Source organism: Ictidomys tridecemlineatus, chromosome 8, assembly GCF_052094955.1.
Source record: "Ictidomys tridecemlineatus isolate mIctTri1 chromosome 8, mIctTri1.hap1, whole genome shotgun sequence".
Lineage (NCBI taxonomy): Eukaryota > Metazoa > Chordata > Mammalia > Rodentia > Sciuridae > Ictidomys > Ictidomys tridecemlineatus.
In genome coordinates, this window is record NC_135484.1 from 45524457 (window position 1) to 45543783 (window position 19327).

General features: G+C 36.3%; 2 protein-coding genes across 6 annotated transcripts in view; one reads left to right on the forward strand and one right to left on the reverse strand.

The window, feature by feature from the left end:
- Window positions 1–1289, forward strand: part of Zup1 (zinc finger containing ubiquitin peptidase 1) — a 20776-nt gene extending 19487 nt beyond the window's left edge. For all 4 annotated transcript variants that reach the window (XM_021721457.3, XM_021721459.3, XM_005342417.5 and 1 more), the window contains one exon: window positions 1045–1289. In XM_021721457.3, the coding sequence (XP_021577132.2) occupies window positions 1045–1092 (48 nt within the window). In that variant the 3' untranslated portion in view covers window positions 1093–1289. The remainder of the gene's footprint in view (window positions 1–1044) is intronic.
- On the reverse strand, window positions 1271–17549 carry Rsph4a (radial spoke head component 4A). 2 transcript variants are annotated; one of them, XM_005342419.4, is made up of 6 exons: window positions 16482–17542; window positions 11832–12066; window positions 7872–8612; window positions 6577–6724; window positions 5781–5898; window positions 1271–4373 (listed from the first exon to the last, which is right to left on the reverse strand). In XM_005342419.4, exons 1-6 carry the CDS (start codon window positions 17156–17158, stop codon window positions 4148–4150), a joined length of 2145 nt encoding a protein of 714 aa, XP_005342476.3. In that variant the 5' UTR covers window positions 17159–17542; the 3' UTR covers window positions 1271–4147. The 2 variants fall into 2 exon arrangements, with proteins under 2 accessions (XP_005342476.3, XP_077875468.1); XM_078019342.1 differs by lacking the exon at window positions 6577–6724 and having other exon boundaries at window positions 4233–4373; window positions 16482–17549.
- Window positions 17550–19327: the final 1778 nt, after the last annotated feature.

Sequence of the window (19327 nt, forward strand, 5' to 3'; positions counted from 1 at the left end):
AGGATCGAACCCAGTGCCTCACACATGCTAGGCATATGCTCCAGCACTGCGCTATAACCTCAGTCCCTCTTTTAAACTTAAAAGCAACTTTCAATTGCTTTATACAACTTCATAAAAATATTTAATTTCATAATATTTAGCTTAATTTTAATATATGAGTTATGAACATAACAATAAATATGGTAAAAATATATCTTAATCTGTAGACCTAACTCATAATGGTTTTATAATTCTTCTTTAGTAAAATATGACTTGCAGGATTCCTGAGGCTCTGCTTTATGCACTTGAGCTTGTTATTGATACACAGTTCTAGAATTTAGACTTGCCACATCTTAACAAAGGTGCTCCTATTTGAGTACTTTACGTTGTTTTACTTCACTTTAAAGGCAAAGGAGACAGAGAACTATAGAAGAACATAACCCCCTTGTATTTCCTATTTTACTATATTTGTATATGCATATATATATGTTTATTTTTACTGGGGGTTGAACTCAGGGGGCTCAACCACCAAGCTACAACCCTAACCCTTTGTATTTTTTATTTTGAGACAAGGTCTCACTAAGTTGCCTAGGGTATCATTGAATTTGTACTCCTTCTTCCTCAGCCTCCCAAGTAGCTGGAATTACAGACCTATACTAGTTTTCATCTACCCCTGGTAGAGGGAGATGGTTTTCTTAAAGTTTCTTGGTTCTATAACTCCCTATTGCTCTCCTCTTTTGTTGTTCTCTTCCCCTCTCCCCATCCTGTTTTTTTCTGCTGTGAGCCAGCACTTTTACTTTTAACTCATTATGCCTTAAATAATTACATTTTCTTTTTATTTCATTCTGTTTTGTCTTTATTTGAATGTTCTTTAATTCCTTTATGGCTTGGCTTTTTAAAAAACTGTTGATTATTAATTTTATAAGTTTGAGGCTGGAATTTTCCTTTAGGAATTTTCATTACTTGAAAAAGATTCAGATTTTATTTTTATCTTAGAATAATACTTAATATATAATATAATTATTTCTAGCTTACAATTAATACATTTTAAAATTCCCTTTCAAGGCCAGGAGACAAGCTTCTGAAGTCTTCACAGCAGAGAAGATTCCTTGAAGAATTGAGTATTTTAATGATTGTGGAATTATACTTCGTTTTCCTAATTCAGATATTGAACTCCTTAATAAAATTTAAGAATCTGAATTCTCTAAGTACTCAACATATAATTTAATTTCCAAAATGCCTTTATTAAATTATACCTGTAGTACTTTCTTATTTAGTAATTATTTCAATAAAATATCTCATTTGCATTATGAGTTTTGTTTTTCTTATGTATGTTTCAGAAATCTACTTTTTATTATTGTTATAAGCTAATATGTATTAGGTCTTTACTTCTGTTAGGTGCTCTTAGTATTTGAATCTGTTAATTAATTAGTCTTCAGAATAGTTCTTTGAGACAGTACTATTATTATGCCCACAAGGAAGCTGAAGCTCAGAGAGGTTAGTAGTTTGCCCAAGAAAATTATCGTGATCCAAGATATAAACATAGGTTGTCTCCAAGTCCTGTGTTTAATGTGTCCTATAGGAAAGGGACTTCCAAATTCTGGTTGAATGTCTTGTATGATTCCAAGCAAGAATGCTGCATTGGTCAATATCAGCAGAAGGGAATTATCAAGAGATTATCATAAGTTCTCAGAATCCATTGTTAACTAGAGAACTGGGCTGGAATCAGTCAATTGAAGGCTAACATGGTGAAATTTATAGCAGGAACAATCTGATGAGGAGCCACAGTACATTGTCTGCTCGGAATTCAGATTCTAGACAGGACTGATTTGATTCACAGGAGACTATCTAACAGGACAGAGGTCCTCAGAACGAAATGAAGGTGAATGAAGAAATGGAGATTAAGCAGCAACAACAACAATGCAAATGTGTACCATACAATGAACAGAAATCTACTGAATAAAGATTTATGAATTTTAGGTATTCCAGCAAAGATTGAAATTTGTGCTCTAACAATGAAATAGTATTGACAATTAGAGAATTCTGGAGCCACCCTTTCTAATGTTCTGTCCTGCAGACTAGTAACCAGTTTTCTATTTTACATCCTCTTGCAATTGTCCTGGTTCATGCCACCATTTTTTCTAACCAAGGTAGTCTGATAACCTCCTAGTTTCCCTGTATGCATTTTTTATTATTTGTTTTCCAAACTGAAGCTAAAGTGTTCTAAAATACAAATGAGTTGTATGACTTTCTAGTTTAATCCTCCCCATTGTTCATGGGTAAAAATCCATCCTTTCTACCCTCTGGCCTCAGCTCACCTCTCCAGGTTCCTCTCTCATCCCTTCAAGGCAAGTTCACTCAGACTCAAGACTATTGCCAAAATCCAGCTCTTTCTGCCTAGAACCCTTCGCCCACACTGCTCTACCTGGTGGCTGTTAATGGTACTTCTTAATCTGCTCAAATCTAGAGTAAGTGCACTTTCTAGGTCCTTGAAGCAGTGTAACTTAGTGTAGATGAGTGATCCACAAACTTCCAGTCTATGACAAGTTAAATTTAGAAATTAAGGATTGCTTTGATTTTTTTTAAATTTTACAAACATCAGCATTAATACTGGAATTAATTTTTTAATTGGTCCTTTACCACGATTTGAGAGACACTATTTTATGGGACCCTGTAATGGTCACATCATACTACTTGCTAAATTACAGTCTATTCTAACTTTATATTTACCTTTTCATATTTCCGCTTCAGTGAAAGCCATGATTTCAGGAGTAGCACCTAGTTCTTATTCATAATTCAGGGTGACTTATACAGCTGGACTTAAAAAAATCCCCCCTTTTTAATTGATTTATAATATTTTAGAAATGTAGGGATAGAGAATGTAAGTTTGAAATGTCTGGATCTGCCAGTTTACCATATTTTCAAATCATATTTTCCAAATTTAAATCAATTTCTATAGGATGAACAAGGTCTACAATTGAGGAAATTGAGAAGTTCAAAAGGGACTTGCTGAGCTTGGTAGGTAGCAAGAGACTTGGGAGACTGATACAGGAGGATCACAAGTTTGAGGTTGGCTTTGACAACTTAGACTCCATTTCCAAATTAAAAAGAAAAAAAAAGGCTGGGGTTTGGTAATGTAGTTCAGTGGTGAAGTGTCTGAGTTCAATCACCAGTAGCAAAAATCGGGGTGGAGAGGGGCAATTGCATGAGCACTCCAATAGTCTTTTTTGTTTGTTCTTTTCAGTTATATATTGTATGACAGTATTATACAGTATTTTGACATATTTATACGAACATGAAGCATATCTTATTCTAATTAGGATCCCAGTCTTGTGGATATACAGATTATTGAGATTGACTGTGGTGTATTCATATATGTACGTAGGAAAGTTATGTCAAATTTATTTCACTGTCTTTTCTATTCCTACCACTCCTTCCCTTCATTCTCCTTTATCTAATCCACTGAACTTTTATTCTCCACCCCCTTTGTTGTGTGTTAGCATTCACATATCAGAGAGAACATCTGACCTTTGGATTTTGGGGATTGGCTCATTAATTTCCAGAATATACAAAGAACTCAAAATGTTCCAATAGTCTTTGAGCAGGTCATGAAATTATGAACCTTCCCCTACAAAAAGAAAATGAACATAAATGGTATTTGTACTCAATATCACAGGCTTGACCACCAGCAATTACAAATGTTTAAGAATACATGCCTTGAGTCAGTTTTTACAAAGGTTAGAAATGCATGCTCAAATTTACTGATTACTAGTGCTTTTGTTCTCCTTACTCCTTGACACTCAAAAGTATAGAAGTTTCCAAGGAACCTGGTGGATTAGACTTTTAATGTTTATCGTATTAGAAATTAAATCAGACCTTTTAAAAACAAGAATACATAAGCATATATTCTACTAGCCAGGGTAGTCAGAAGAGTAATATGATCACATTATTTAGCTTCTGGAAAATCCACTGAGTATCTTTTTATATACCCATTAATAGTTCTACACATGAAATGTCAAGTTTCCTATTTCTAAAGAATAACATGCACACGGATAATGGCCAATTTATATATATGTTTGTATCTATGTGCATACATGTATATAATCAATCTCACATAAGGGGTTTGTCTATACTCATGAAACATAGGTGTCAGCTAATTTTATTCTTACTAGTCTTCATCTTCATCTTCCTCAGTTTCTTCATTTTCCTCAGCTGCAAATACAGTTGCTTCTTGTGCAGCCCTGAAAGCCTTCTCCTCTTCCACATCAGGGTCATCCATTTCTGTAATTTCTGGTCCACTAGGGTATTCTTGATAGACTGGTGGTGGAACTGGGGGTGTGTAATTGTCCACACTATACTTATGACCCCACCCTATGTAGAAATTCTCAAACTTTCTGTAAGTAAAAAAATATATAAATAAGTCTGTATATTCTGTTCAGTAAGAAAATGACCATTCTATAGCAATGAAGTGCTATTATTGTATCATGGTCCCATAATTTTAAAAAACAATACATTTTAAATGCTAGAAGTAAAATATCCTTCAGTAATTCTACTACAAGAAATTGTTTTGATCGAACTGCTTAAGCTGGTTAAGGAAACCCTGGGGCCAGACCCTGTCAAAATGTACACTATACCCAGACCCCAAGTAAAGGCCTTATTTAATTATTCAGAAAAACACTTAATACCCTGCATAAAGTTAAAGAAGTTCAAAACATTGCTAACCCAGCAAGCTCATGGCTTGTGCAAGGAGTCAGCCTTGTCATTAAAAACTCATGTGTCACATTTTTAGGTTTCACCATAGGCAATTGCAAAAGCTTCACCTGGTTGCCCTCACTGGACAACTGCCCTTCCCACAGCAAACGGGCTCAACCAGTGTGTTGTCTTATCTAAGGGGGTTGTGGCCTAGGACTCTGGCCCCTCTGGCTGGTCTTGCTCTTCACATGTTCACATTCCTAGCCCAGGTAGCTTGTTTCTAGGATTGGAGCTGAGTCCTGAAGGCCTCCTTTTCCATCCCCTCCTAGTTCCCCCACCCCGTCTTCCATCCATATTGCAGAAGCCTTTTGTTCAGAGACTCCCTTGTCAATGAGATGATGCCAGAACCCCACATCTGTGGCACCTTCCTATCTGACTCTCCACTGGCGGCCATCACATGGGAGAAAATGGAACAGGGAGAAGACAAAAATGATTCTTCCTCATGCTAGCACAGTAATGATGAAAGGCTTAGTCAGCTCTGATGTTGGCTTGCTGCCACAAGGGCTACTCTGACACCTGGCCGCTCAGTGCTCTCCTGCTCTGTTGAGCTTTAAACACTAGGTTATTAGGAAAGAAGTGGAAGTGTGAGACAAATGGAGGTGTACGTGTTGGCGAGGGATTAAAGGATTTTTAGTATCCTCTATATCTTAATTTCCTTGAGAGTGACAGCCTACATAAAACATATTTAAAATTATCTTTTACTAAGATGTTCAATAAAAATGATCTGAGTCTTAAACTAATTTAAACACTGCTTACAATTATCTCCATTTATCTAAGTGAATGTATAAGTAAATTACCCCAGTAATCATAGATGAAAAAACATATTTTAATTCAATTAATTAGATAACTAAGATAAAAGGGCAAAAGCCTGAATTGTTCTAATATCTTTTACTGTTTAATAGAGATGCTATTTGAATAAATCTTAGGCCACGCGTACCTGATACGTCAAAGTTGAGTTAAAGCAATAGTAGATTAATATGCTAGTGAGAACATAATTTCCAGAGTTAAACAGTCACAACAATGAGTTTGTAAAGTGGTCAGATGCTTACTTGCCATTGGAAAAGGCATATGCTCCAGGCCAGAGGTTGGATCGGAGGACTGCAATAGCATACTGTGGGATGAGATTTGAGGACAGCCGTGTTGTCCAAGCAGGCATATTCTGAATCTCTGGAACCCAAGGAGAGATTTGAAAACTTAACTCCTTAACAGACAAGAAGATACTATATAACCAAAGTCATTTTTATAAATCTTATACACAGATACAGGCACACTTGATAGAGAAGGAAAAGTTAAGACAGCAGCTTAACAAAATCAGGAGAGAATTTATGAATGTTTTGGAATAATAAAATTTCAAATATATGTACATATATGTACACACATATTCATTTTTGCAACACAGGCTTTATTAATGGAGAAGGGATTTCTGTGGTAGAGGGAGTAGTATTCATAACCAAATGAAAGGTCAAATTGTTACTGTGGAAGAGACTAAGTGTTGCAAGCACAAGCAAAGCAGATGAGAAAAACAGGAACATGGCACAAGAGTGATTGTAAAGAGAGCAGCACCGGTGTTCAAGTTTGCAGAAAGCAAGACAAGAATGAAGCTTAAGACCCTGTGATCATTTCTAGCAAGAGCTACGGCCCACTGTGTTCCCTCCCTACATCATTCTTTCAGCTTCTGTCAGAGCACATTGGCATGGACAACGGCATTCTTCTCTCCTGCCATTCTGGAACACATGAAGGGGAAGGGGAGGAAACCATGGCTCCAAGTTCACTTTTAGAGATTTGCCACAGAATGCTCATATTGTGTAGTTTATGTGATTCTGGGTTGACAGTCATATAAGTTACCTAAATCTTCAGAGATTGGTGTCAAAAGAGGGGGCCCCACTTCCTGTTCTATGTAGTCAGGATCTTCGCCTTTTTCTTCTTTTTCCTCATCTTCTTCCTCTTCTTCTTCCTCATCTTTTTGCACAGGATTGAACCAATTACAGCGACCCTGGAAATGAATTTTGCATTATTTAATAGTCTCATGAGGACCTTAACATTTCAGAATATTTGTTCCTATTAAAGCAATAATCAGAATGAGTTTTCATTGTGTGGGACATCAGTCGATTATCCATTCATTCATTCTATAGTTATTTATCAAAGGCTATTTCCATTTAGGTCATTTCAAGAGTAAAATGTATTATTTATTCCAGTAATTTGTCCACTTTTTGAAGTTGCAGAACTTGAAGGTTTATGTATGCTTTAAAACTATCAGTGAAAAGGTAATAATGTTTTTTGTTGGTTTGTCATATGTGATTTATATAAGTGAAGTAAAGCTAATATGGTATGATTATTAAACAACAAAATTTTAAGTGAGGTAATAAGGTAGGTAGGCAGTTATAATTTCTCAATTTATCTAGAGCTCTCTAAGTGTATCTCTTATCTAGTTAAAAGTATAATGAAGATTTTTTCTACCCACAAACAAGGAAGTATAGCAGAGTAATTAAGAAGGGGGACTCTGGGTCTATTCTGCACTGCTTCACATCTATCTGACTGTAATTATTAGCTATATTACTTTGTCATGTTTCCTAAACCCTCTGCTTCAGTTTCCTCATCTATAAAATAAAGATAGTAATATTCAATCTTTCATAGAGTTTTTAATGAAGATTAAATTATGTATGTAGATGAGATTATATATAGCCCCTTAATTATATTTTATTATATATAAAATGCTTTTGGAGCAGGTATTGGGGATTGAATACAGGGTCACTCAACCACTGAGCCACAACCCCAGCCCTATTTTGTATTTTATTTAGAGACAGGGTCTCACTAAGTTGCTTAGACCCTTGCTGTTGCTTAGGCTGGCTTTGAACTCATGATTCTCCTGCCTCAGCTTCCCAAGCTGCTGGGATGCTGGGATCACAGGTGTGTTCCACCATACTTGGCAGATATATTTCTCTTAGTAGCACCTGGCACAATAGGTTCTATGTAATAGTGTCCTATGTCACTGTTTGCTTCCCCTCCCCATTTTTGTTATAATCCTATAGTGTTCTTGGGATAAAGATTCAAGTTTTTTGGAGATAGAGTAAAAGAACTGTTTTTAAAATGAATACACATAGCTATATTGAATTTGTACATCACCTGGCAAATACCCCTACCTGTGGAAGAATATGCTGTACATGATGAACCCAATTGGAGAGAGATTCCACTAGATCCATCACTTGAATGCCTTCAAAATCAGGGTTTTCCTCAAAGCTCTCTCTCCCACCCTCCACTTCTTCCTCCTCCTCTCCTTCCTCTTCACCAAACTGGAAGAATCCTAGAGGGCTGACTTGAGTTCCTGCTGAAATTCTGGCAATTTGTGCTCGCAAGTAATTGCTCTCATTTCCTGGGAAAGGCGGGTAGCTTAGGATGGGAGCATCTAATCTCCCAGTGAAAAATTTCTTGATTTTTCTTGCAATCACAATTTGTGCAGGCATAACTGATGGTAACTTCACCCAAGGTCTTCCTGGTTCGTTGCAAACAAAATAGACATATTTGTTGGCGCCTGTTCTATTTTCTTCTTTGGGTATAGTTGGTGGGGGCTTGTAAAAGGGCTTTGGTAATTCATCTTCCTCCTCTTCATCAGCTTCAATTGCTTCATTGTCCCTTTCTTCAGCTACTTCTTCCTCCTCCACCTCCTCTTCATCTTCCCCCTCACGAAATTCCACTTCAGCTACAATATAATTTCTTTCTATACCCAGGATCTTGCCCCAGAAACGGCATCTTTGGATTGGGTGGGTTTCAGTAAGTTGTTTGAGGGCAAGAAAGATTCGGTAAGTCTCATCAGTGCCCAGACCAACTCCGGCTTGTTCAAAATAAAAAGCTGACTCCATTACATTTGGAAGAGAGCTTTCTGCCTGGGAAACAAATGCTGGGGTTAAAATTTTATCCATAAGGGAATGTTCACTTCTCTTTCCTCCTTATACATCTTATATTAGTGCTACTTTATGTCTCCACCACTTCTTCAACATTTCTTCAAATACTTAACTCAAACTATGATAATTCTAAATTTAAATTCTTTTCTCCTTACTTGTAAGTGTAACCTCTTACATTCATTGTGTCTTATACTCACTAATATATTACAGTGGCCCTGTTTTGTGTGTGCTTTTAGGCAGAAAAAATTAATAACTACTATCAATGATCAAAATTCAACACCCTTGTTTTATAAAGCATATTTAAGCAACTCTTACTACCCTAAAATAAAGTATATATATATATATATATATATATATATATATATATATATAACTTATGTGCCCATGTGTTTAGAAAGAACATAGTTTTATATATATACACATATGCTTATATTGCCATAAAAATACTTGTTAAATACATGGTTTTACATATGTGTGTGTTAAATAAAAATCAATACATTAACCTATTTAGGGTAACAATCAGGATAAATAAAAAGAAAACATCATAAGTGCCCAGACATTGCCTATACTTAAAGATATAATATAGTCAGATGCTTGCCCCTACTTATGACACATACTTTTAGACTTAAATAATAAAGATAACATAAATAAATAATTCTATTATAGAAATACAGAAAAATGAACAAGCATAATATCAAGTATAGTATAGTAAAACATTTATGAAAATTTAGGAAAGTTAGAAAGAGCATTTTCTGAGATCAATATAACTTGTAAGACAAAATGTTGACTCATAAGATAGAGAAATGGAGAGCACTTGCTGTTCTTACAAATGATCTACTTTTGTTTGTATTATTACTCTATGTCAAAATATAATTTCTTCTTAGCCTATTGCCACAGTTCTCATTTTCTTTATTGAGCCCTACATTTATTATTCTCAAAATCTCCTTTTAGTCATTTTGTGTCACTCATTGCCTTTTGTTTGCAGGAGTTCGCCCATCTAACTCAAGTGATATGTGGCTGTTTGAAATGTGAATAATGTTTTAGTCAGCTTCTCGTTGCTGTGATCAAAATACTGGACAAGAACAGATTAGAGGAGGAAAAGTTTATTTGAGCTTATGGATTTATAGGGAGTTTATGTATGGTTGACTCCAAAGCTCTGGGCTCCAGGTGAAGATGAAAGGTGTGACAGTAAAGCTGCTCAGGACATGACAGCCAGGAAACAGAGAGAGAACTCCTCTTGCCAGGGACAATACATAACCCCAAAGACACGGTCCCAGTGATCTACTCACACTCAACCTGCAAACAGTTACCACCACGTACAGTAGTTCTTTCAAATTATTAATACATCAAGCAGATTAATCCACTGATTAGGCTATAGCTATATAATCTAATCATATAACCTCTGAACATTTCTGCATTGTCTCATACATGAGCTTTTTTGAGACACTGCATATCCAAACCATAACAAATACTCTTTCCTGACTTTACTATTGTCCCTTTTTCCCTCAGAATTTTATTTCTTTTGGTCTTCACTTTGGTGATCTTCTACTTATCCTTCATGTTACAAATGAAATATCACCTGCGCTACAAAGTCTTGCCTAATTTCCAGCACCAGAGTTAGTTATTCCATTCTGTCTGACCCTGTAGCTTGCTGTCAAAACAATATAATAATAACTGCTATAATACATTTCTAGTATATGCCAAACTTTATACCTATTTTATACCTTTTGACTACCTCTACTGCTGAGTGATTATCTCTGACACTTAGTGTTGGGGTCTGTAGACAAGTCAAAATAACACCTGGCATTTTGCTAGGGGAATGTTAGAGTTCGTAAACAAGTCTGGATGGTGCCTGGCAAAATGCCAGAGGGAATGGTTTGAGAAGTAACAAAAGCGAGCCATTAAGTGTGGAGATTCCTTATTGGTTGACTGATGTATCTAGTGTATGCTAATTAAGATAAGCTGTGCAAAATGTATAAATAGCTCTGTTGTCCTACAATAAACGGCTCCCTCTCCTGCTGTATCAATCTAAGAAGTTATTCGTCACCCCCCCCCCCAACTTAGAAGTTTAGTTACTTTCCCAAAGTCACACAACTCAAAGTGAATGATATAGCATTGCTACACAGATGGAACTCCAAAGCCCAAGTTTTTCCATCATATTAAACTATCTACTGCACTCATCCAGTTTTTGTTGTCTCCTTCACTAAACTTTAAGCAACTCAAAATCAGAAGTCTTTTTCACATGTATATCTCTGAACCTGGAAGGCAATAGACAGTCACAGAGTTTTGTAAGTGAATCAGTGAATGAACAAATCAAAGTTGAGAACTAAGAACAGGAATCATGGTGTGGTCCCAAACAGGAATAAAACCATGAGCACTGTAACATTCATGTGGGACAGAGTTGCTCAGATTTCATTGCTTCAGAGACTTTCCTCCCAGAGTCTTGGGAGTCTTTCCACTCTGAGATGGAGCTTTTATCTGCACCTGATGATTTAACTCTTCCAGGTTCTAAAACTAATCCTACCTCAGGGTCTCAGGCTTATTTGTGTTTCTCCCCAACCCCTATAATGAGATTATCCATCTCATTATAATTTTAAAGGACCACTGTCATATATGTAGCCTGTTATTTTCTGAAATGTCATTACCTGGTGCATAACTCTATCTGAAATTGATTATTATTCAATAAATATTTAATAAGAAACAGCAACTTGGAGAACAAAAGATAGGAGGAAACTATTTTATACTCTGCTTTCCAGAAACGTATCCCACAAACATTTAGCAAAATGTGAAGATTGAAAAGCACTAAAACATGATATGAATCTGTAAAAAATGACTCAGTTAGGAAGAACATGGTGAGAAATGGGGTTGATTGGAGAAAGCTTGAAGAGATTTAAGAAAAAATAATGTGTGAATACTATAAAATAGATAATTAGTAAAAAAAAAAAAAACTTGAAACCATACCGCACTCAATCCAAATATGTATCAAAAGTTATAATAGTAGAAAGGCTAGTAGAATGAATCAGACATTGTTACCCTGTGTGTGTGTGTGTATATATATATATGACCAGGGGGATTCTACATCATGTACAACCAGAAGAATGAGAAATTATACTCCATATGTGAATGATGTATCAAAGTGCATTCTACTGTCATGTATAACTAATTAGAACAAGTTTTTAAAAAATTAAAATAGTGACTCACTATTTCATCTTCTAATTCCTGATCAGCTCCTTCTAAATTTCCCTGGAGAAAAAGAGTCTTCTGCATCTCAGCTATTTCATACATTGGAAGCAGCTCATTCTCATTTTGGAGTGTATCTAATTTTTTACTAAAATGAGCCATTTTCACATCTTGGCTAATATTTTCAATGATGTCAACAGCATTTTCAGGACGCTCATCTAATATCTTGGTCAGCACATTAGAAAGATGATCGTATCTGCCCAAACAGAGAAGATTCCAAATTACACACATTCACACACACATACACACACACACACACACACACACACACACACACATCAAGAGCATTTAAACAAGCATTTGATACAGTCTTAGTAGCATTATTTTAGGGAATTTCAACAACTTGAAGTCTTCAAAGATTTTTCAGTGAAGATAATTTATACCATGAAAGAACCTATTCTACAACTTTCTTAGAAAATGCTTCTGATACAATTTGGATGTTTAAGTTATTAAAGAAAAAAACATTATAACAAGATACATATTCTATATCAGGTACATTTTTTACATTTCATTTCTGAAACTGAAATCTCTTGGTTACATACTTTGAAGTGATAAACATTTTTCACTGATTTACCTTAAATTATTTTCCATGCCCCCTTCCTCTGCCCTCACCAAATCCAATTTTTTAAATCCTAGTGATTCTACCTTGTTTTTAAAGCCAATTATCTACTTCAGTGTTTTCAGACCTACAAGAAATGCATTTCGTATTGCAATCTCCATTCAGACACAACTAAAAGACAACTGTCATCAAGTATTACCCCTTAATTCTAAAGTGACATATCTAATATCTTGTTGTATCAAAAACCCTGCTTTTTATTTCACAACCAAATTAATGAAGCTATCCCTACCCTCTCAGGAATTCTTTGCATTTTATTCATAACTATTAGGGTATGATTTTCCAATAGCAGATTTGCAGTGTGGATTTATTTTTAGGAAGACAAAAACTGATCAAAACTGCTTTCATATTGAAAAGAAAATTTCCTGTTCAATGTGGAAAGGTGCATAAATTGCCTCTCTGCTGGATGTATCTCTCAAATTTTGTTTCTAATTACTTGACTCTCTGTCCAGTGAGATAAATCTAACAAAAATCACTTTCATACTTGGTTAAGTCCCAGCTGAGAGCCTTTGTTTGTTTCCAGTACATCATTCCTCTTAAAAAATAATATAAAATCTCCTTCATGCTCAAGGACACACCACTTTAAGACATTTCCCCAAACAATACTGAGCCCTTTCTGAGAACACTGACATGCTGCTATGAAATATTGTACATTATATATTTCCTATCTAGAAACTGCATTAGGTTTTTCCATGGCCAAAATTGGAGTTTCATTTTTTATTTATTTCCTCCCTTGCTAGAAAGAAACACAATAAATCGATAAGTGTATAGTTCCTATTAATTGATATATTATTTTGAGCTTTCTTTGTTAATGTATTTATCTTAGACCTTAAGAATGTCACAAGAAAACATGTAGATGCTATGCACAACCAATGTGAAAGGCCATTCACAAATATTATGTTTGGAGAATATGTTATTCTGTGCCCAAATGTTGCTGTTCTTGTAAGTGAACAAGATTGTTTTGACTAGGAGTTTCTTTAAAACTTCATCAAGCTTGCCTAATTTCCATTTAGTCTTGAAACTCATGGAGAACTCTCTAGACTAAAAAGATGGTTGTTACAGGGCAATAGCAGGTTTTTAACTAGAGTGTTTGATTTGCTCCAGTAGGGGCTAGGGAAATCAGAATCCAAGTCAAAATTTTCATTTTATTTTTCAATAAATGTTTTAAGTTTTAATATAATGTCCATAAGTGTGTTATTCATATTTCCCCAGTCAGGTATTACAACAAAAAATTTTTAAGTACATATCTGATATACTTTTATTAGATTTTTTTTTTTTTTTGTACCAGGGATTGAACCCAAAGGTGCTTAACCACTGAGCCATATGCCTGAACCCAGGGCACTAATCACTGAGCCTTTTTCATGTTTTATTTTGAAACAGGGTCTTCCTAAGTTGCTGAGGCTGGCTTTGAATTTGTAGTCCTCCCGCCTCAGCCTCCCAAGTCACTGGGATTACAGTGAGCACCACCGTGCCCAGCTTTTATTAAATCTAAATACATAATAAATATATATTTTTGAACTGAGAATTGTACTAGGGGAGTATTTACCACTGAGCTGCATCCCCAGTCTTTTTATTTTTATTTATTTTTGAGACAGAGTCTCACTAAATTGTTTAGGGTATTGCTAAATTGCTGAAGCTGCCTTCAAACTTGTGATCCTCCTGCCTCAGTTTCCTGAGTTGCTGAGATTACAGGCATGTGTCAGCATTTTTTCAATTAAGCAGTATTAATAATTTGTTTTGATTGAATGATTGAAAAAGAGGAAATAATTTTTCCTCTTGACTTTTTGTTCAATAGCAAAAAATTATTAGATTCTGTATTTAATAACAGATTTTCATTGCTACAAAAACAGTTTTTATGATTGCCAAATTGGATCTGCATATGAAAGGTGGGGATTAAAGGCATCTTTACTAAGTATTTTTTCTTTTTTTTTGTATCAGGGAATGAACTCAGGAACACTCAACCACTGACCCACATCTCTAGTGCCCTATTTTGTATTTTATTTAGAGACAAGGCTCACTAAGTTGCTTAGCACCTCACTTTTGCTGAGACTAGCTTTCAACTCACGATCCTCCTGTCTCAGCCTCCTGAGTAGCTGGGATAACAGGCGTGTGCCACTGCGTCCAACACTAAGCAGTTTTTAACTGCAGGCTCTAAAGAGGATAATGGTGAATACTTTGGAAAGTATTCATTTATTAACTCAGAAACAGCATTTGAAAATAAAATAAATTTAAATATTAAGTAATATCAGCTAGAAAATAATTCATTAAGAGAATTTTCTTACTTTACTTTTTGTATTCAATTTTACATGTTTAGTAAACTCACAAGTATTTTTATGAAGCTCTTTTGTGATTGTAAAACATTTATCAACTCATGCTTGTTATTTAACCTGGCACATTATGACAAATTTATCCTAGGTATTCAAGTATAATCTTCTACTAAATTGCAAAATTACATTCTGTATAAGTAAGTTTTATCTAAAATGATAGATTATAAACAATATTTAAAATTGTTCAATCTCAAGTTTTGTGGAAGATTTCTCACAGCAAATACTTTTTTCATTAGACTTTAAAATCATATTTTACATTTTCTAAAGCTTAGTAACAGCTGCAAATATTTGTCACATTGTATGTTCAGTAAGCACTCAGAATTTACAGGCAAAACAGGAAGCATCTCAACAGATTATAATGAGAACTGAAATTGATTCAGAGGGTGAGGACTGTAGTCCTGAGCTGCCATTCATTCACATATCCTCATTCAATCATCAGTTGACAGCATTGTGCTAGGCACTAAGTACACTGTGATGTACAAGACTCACATGATCCCTTCACTCTTGGGGTTTCCATTCCAGTAGAAGAGGAAGACATTAAGATGTAAGCCCACGAGGCTGGGGTTGTGGCTCAGTGGTAGAGCACTAGCACGTGAGAGGCACTGGGTTCAATTCTCAGCACCACATTTTAAAAAAACTAAATAAAATAAAGTCACTGTGTCCATCTACAACTAAAAAAATATTTTAAAAATATAAGCCTATAAATGTGAATGAAATTATAATGGGCATTAAGTCCAATGAAGGAAAATAATAGATTATTATAACAAAGTTGTATGGAAGCTGAATTCTGAAGGGTGAGAGTCTGCCAGAAGACTAAGGGAAGGGAACTGCTGTGCAGAGAGAACAACATGAAACTCACCAGGCTGTGTGACTGGAGCACAGTGATAGAGAAGTAGATATATGAGAGATGTGAGCCAGTGGAAACGAGAAAATTCTGTTCTCTCACAGTCATTTCCACCACTTAAAAACAGATAAGTTCATCTTATGTTTTTCTAAACTCCTTTCTAACCATAAAATCCAGCTATTATTCTGTAACCCTTGAGGCAAGATCCTCTACAGAGCTTTGCTTTCATGAATTTTGAAATTCAAACTACAGTAGGATTCCCAGAACTTATTTGACCATCACATTTTAAGAGAAAAGTGGATAAATAGCATGTGCCCTAAAGGCCTCCTATGGTGACCAATTTTCCTAGTTGGCCCAGGATTGAGCATTTTCTTAGGATGAAGAACTTTCAGTGTTCAAATCAGGACAGTCCCAGGAAAACTGTGTTGGGAAGGAACTCAGAGCCAAGTCATGCAAGCACTAGAATGCTTAGATTGCAGACATGTTCTCTCTGTATATCTGCAGACACTTATTTATTACAATAATCCTGGAAAGATGCTTAGACTTCACTATATTGCTTTTTTGTTTGTTTGATTCGGACAAAGCCCATGACCAACAATCCTACATTTTATTTCTGTGTGCCTAGGTTCTTCAAAGAAATTTGAAGAATCCTGACAGGTGACATGTTCTGAGTACTGTGATACAAAGCTATGTCACTAACTCCCTTTTAGTAGAAAATCTTCTCAAGTATATTTCCATTCACTCACAGAAACACACTCTCACACAGAGATACTCACACCCCTTTTTGCTTTGAAAAACTTTGTTTTTTCCTCTTGGAAACTTACAGATTGAGGCCCGACTTGCTACTGGTCCTCAGTAGGTAAGCCTTAGCATTCTGAATGGCAATCTCAAGCACGCTGGGGGCCACTTCTGAGGCCCCAGGCTCCAGCTGCAGAAGATCACAATTACTGTTTGAATCTTCCTCCTGAAAAATGTCAAATCTCAGCTCTTTTTGTTTAGAGGTATCATAGCTTGGGTCCTTTGGCCCATACAGGTCAGATTTGGATTGCTGAGACTGTGGAAAGGTGTTTTCCTCCAATTGTCTTGTGCGATGAAAAGTTGATTCTCTCTTGTCAGATGGTTGTTCCAAAGGATCAGAAAGAGGTGTCCCAGCATTAGGAATTATACTAGTGGTCCTGTCTGACTGCAGTGGGGTTCCAAGATCCTGCTCCCCCAGAGTCAAGGGAGGAGTGGAAGAGGGCTGCTGAGGAGGGGAATGGGGAGGTAATGCCCCTGGTACTGTGAGGTCTCCCAGAACCATGCTGGTTCTGGACCGGGGGCTCCAAGGAGGGCTTTTGCTGGGCTGGGGTCCAGTTTCTGGTACCTGCTCTGCCTCTAAAGGCTCAGATGACTGAGGGTCAGGGTCTTGGGGAGAAGCTGCTGTCTTTTTTTCCCATGGCCCCTCTACTTCCTTCAATTCGTGGTTTTCTTTTTCTTGCTTCAGGGAAGTTGAGTCTTCCATGGAAGGAGACAAGAGAAAAAAAGGTTTGGATGAAATGGGTGTGAAGATTTGGAAGAAGGCAATGCAAGGCTGGTGTTTGCTGAAGTCTCTTATGTGATCTCTGGGTCATAGCTGCTCTGTAAGTTGCAGCGTCCTGTCTCCATAGTAACCCCGGGCAGGGTTCCTTAAGAAAAACAATACAAGTCAGTTGCCAGGATTCTAGGGAGGAGCCCAAGAAACATGAAAATCCTAGGTTTGTGATTTGATGGAGTCCCTGCCCCTCTATCTAGCTCAGCCAATCCGACCTGGACTCTGTTTGGAAACCCGAGAACTCCAGCTTCTGTGTCTCCATTGTTTAATAAAAGGATTGAAGGTGCCCTGCAGGAAGGAGGGTTTTAAGGTCTGATAGTTTGATAGCTGTGAGGAGTTAAAGCTGTGAGGCTTTAGCGGAGGGACCTTGCATTTAGTCTGTGCATAGGGATGCTCGAGAGAGACCGAGAACGGAAGAAAGGTAGGAAATTAGGGGGGCAGAGAAGGAGGGAGGAAGGAAAGGAAAGGTAGGAGGGTCTTTGGGAATCCTGTAGGTGCAAGTGACAATGAGACGCTGCGGTGTAGACGGAGGGATTCCAAGACGTAGACTGCATGGATGTCTCGTCTGAGACTCACATTTATAACGCATAGAAGATGACTCATTGTGCCAACCAAGCAACTCTGGAGACTTTTGGAGAACAAAGAAGGCTTGAGTTTTGCTCTTTTGTTTTATTAGGAATCTGCCTGTGAGTTCACAGAATGTTATCTTCAAGGAGAAGGCAGTGCAGAAAATCACCCTATATAATACAGTTCATGGATTACCTATTGCCTAATAATTGAAATTAAAATTAACCCTAAAATCTGTCAACATAATAAGTCTTTACTTGATAATATAAATACCAACTCATAATTTTGTAAATGATTTTAGATCATGATTATGACTTTTGTATATAGTCTTCAACATGAAGAAGGTGTACAAGATTGGACCATATCTTGTACTATCCTGTCTTGACTATTAACCATACATTAATTTAATAGTTTTAATTCTTCATTGCTCTTTTAAATAAACCAAACAGTACTTGGTGTTTAATGTTTTAGAATGACATGACTTGTATTTCACAATGATGATAAATTCTACCTTCATGTAAGAACATAATATTTACTCCTCCACCCCCAATTTAGAGGGGGAATCAAAAATCCTTCAATAATTTGATATATCTGTGGATCTTTTCCCCTGTAGATCTGCACTGCCTTCAAAATACACAATAAAGCACACTTAAAAAAATGTTCCATATAATTCCTGCTGATTCAGGGACTCCTTAAAGTTAGATACTCTAGATTTAGAATATTTAGAATTTAAAAAATGAAACCAAAGGTTAAGATAAATTAGAACTATAAACCGGTTTCTATGTAATTGGTACAAGGTTTGGAGTAAGTCTTTTACTCCTGCATGGATCTTTTTTCTTCTCCCTTAGAGCTGGCAAGAGATGATGAAGTTTTTTTCTTTGAAAAACAACACAGAGCAGGATGGTAAAGTCAGGAGAAAGGAAACACGAAGGAACACTTAGATCTTGCTTATCATTCCACTTGAGGAGAAAAGAGCAAATGAAAGGAACAATCTAAGAAAATGTCCATTATTATTCTTGCTTCAGCCCCAAATTCTATCTAGACTTTAAATAATACCAAAGTTGTTTCTCATCATTCTTAGAATAAAGTTCAAAGTTCTTAGCCTGTTTACCTTCCGAGCTTCATCTTGAGCAATTCTCATAGATTCTGGACTCGTAAAATGAATGGAGAACCACTCCCTCCCATTCTCTGAAGTGGATTGTGTAGGGGCACCATTTCTTTAAATGTTTAATAAAATGTATAGGGAAACTCTGTGTTTGGAGATTTCTATTGCAGATGGATTCCTTTATTTCCTTTTTATTTATTTATTTATTTTGGTACCAGGGATTGAACTCAGAAGCACTCAACCACTGAGCCACATCCCCAGCCCTTTTTTGTATTTTATTAAGAGACAAGGTCTCACTGATTTTCTTAGTGCCTCACTTTTACTGAGGCTGGTTTTGAACTCGTAATCTGCCTGCCTCAGCCTCCCCACCTACTGCAATTACAGGTGTGGACCACCAGGCCCAGTGTACTTCAGAAGGTTTTAAATTG